Source organism: Suricata suricatta, chromosome 17 (assembly GCF_006229205.1).
Source record: "Suricata suricatta isolate VVHF042 chromosome 17, meerkat_22Aug2017_6uvM2_HiC, whole genome shotgun sequence".
Taxonomy (NCBI): domain Eukaryota; kingdom Metazoa; phylum Chordata; class Mammalia; order Carnivora; family Herpestidae; genus Suricata; species Suricata suricatta.
In genome coordinates this window covers 55484234-55485959 of record NC_043716.1, presented here as the reverse complement: position 1 = coordinate 55485959, position 1726 = coordinate 55484234, and the positions used below count along the sequence as shown (strand labels likewise).

The 1726-nt window shown below is 68.8% G+C and overlaps 1 protein-coding gene across 5 annotated transcripts in view; it reads left to right on the top strand.

Annotated features, from left to right (window-relative positions):
- Positions 1–1409, top strand: part of USP36 (ubiquitin specific peptidase 36) — a 30782-nt gene extending 29373 nt beyond the window's left edge. For all 5 annotated transcript variants that reach the window (XR_003904390.1, XM_029927212.1, XM_029927211.1 and 2 more), the window contains 2 exons: positions 310–460; positions 725–1409. Coding sequence is in view for 4 of the 5 variants with exons in the window: in XM_029927212.1 (XP_029783072.1) it covers positions 310–441 (132 nt within the window). In the remaining variant the exon portion in view is untranslated. The remainder of the gene's footprint in view (positions 1–309; positions 461–724) is intronic.
- The last annotated feature ends 317 nt before the right edge of the window (positions 1410–1726 follow it).

Below are 1726 nucleotides of genomic sequence, written 5' to 3'. Positions count from 1 at the left end.
GGCGTCGCGGGGGCGCCGCGGAGGGCCGGCCCCGGGCGGACTTGGCCCTTCGGGGCGGTGGGCGCGATGCCAGCCCGGCCGCTCTGAACGCGAGCGGCCCGGACGGGTCGTCTGTCCCCTGTTGCTTCGTTCCTTCCCGAGCGAAGTGGGGACGGTGGGGACGCGTCCCACGGGCCACACGCAGAGAAAGCCGGTCGGTTTGGTGGCGCCTTGGGACGCCTGCCCCCACGTAGTTAGGGCATCACGAGGAGCTGCGGGAGCGGGCGCGACCCTCTGTGGGAATTGTGACGCCTGCGGTCCTTGATGCAGGAGAAGAAGGTGAAGAGATTCAAGAGAGAGAGAAAAAGAAACTTCAACGCCTTCCAGAAACTTCAGAGTAGACGGAACTTTTGGTCTGTGACTCACCCGGCTAAGGCCACCAGCCTCAGCTACCGCCGCTGAGTGCGCTGCTGTCGAGATGGTGGGTGTGCCTGCGGGGGGGGGTGCGCGGGTGTGTGCGGGGGGGTGTGTGCGGTGCACTGGGGCGTGTCTCCTGCGTGTGTGTGTGGGGGGGTACGTTAACCTGGGGTGTGTGTGGCGTGTGGGCGTGCGGCAGGCGTGTGGTGTGTGTGACTGCGCAGTGCATGTGGGGGACCGAATGGCTCCATCCGACGGCGGCGTTGGCGGTGTGGGTGGGCCCCCAGGGGTGACCGTCTCTTCAGGACCGACGTCCTGTGTCCCACAGCTTCCGGAGACCAGCACCGCGAGCCGCTGCAGGAGGCCGGCCCACAGGGGCCCCGGGCTGCCTTGGACGGGGGCGTGTGGGGTCACAGCACACACGTGACAGAGCGTGAAGCGTGCATACAGCAGGCGGCGGGACGCCAGGCCGGCGACGCACGAGGTCCGCGGGGACAGTGCGGATGGATCACGGCCAGGCCCTGCTGCTGGTGGCCGTTGCCGCCGTCTGGTCCCGGCCTCCCGGTCTGCGCGGGGCGGGGGCCCTGTCTCTGCCTTACGTGTCCCCTCGGAGGGTAAGCCCAGGGCAGCCCGTGCAAGAGACTCGGGGCGGCGCGGGAGAGCAGGGGCCTCCAGCGGATGCGCCGACGCCTGTGCCCGTGCGGCTGTTTGCCCTGAGGTGGCTTCGCCGGTCCTTCCCCCGCAGCGGCAGCAGCCCGCGGGCCCTCGTCCAGGTGGTGGTCTTGGGGTAGACCCTCCTTTCCATTCCTACTGAACGGCAGACTTCCGTCCGCCCGGGTCGGCGGTGCCCTTAGCAATCCACTTCCTCCCCCGGTTCGCGGCCCGGGCCGCGGCTGCTTGCGCCCGTGAGCGCTTCAGAACTTCCACGATTGTACAACTCGAGAAGGTCGCTTTCTTGTCTTGCCCAAGCTGTGCCTGCGAACTTGTGACTCAATAAACCTGGGAAACCCGCAGTCGAGGTGGCGTCCCGGAGCGCACACGCGGGACCCAGCAGGGGCGGGCGTGGCAGTGACCCCTGGGGCGACTCCCCGCCGTGCGTCCGCGCTCCCTCGCCTCTTGGGGACGTCCGCGTGGCAGTGGACGGACGCCTGTGTGGACCCGTCCGTGCGTGCGGCCCGAGCCCGCCGAAGCTCTGGTCCGCACCCCTGTGCCACCTTGTTCCCGGGCCTCGTGGCGCACTCCGGGGCAGGGGGGCAGTGGGGTCAGAAGAAGTACGACGTTTCCCACCGGGAGGGATGGGCTAGTTTTTCCGTGGCGCTGGTTCTTTCTG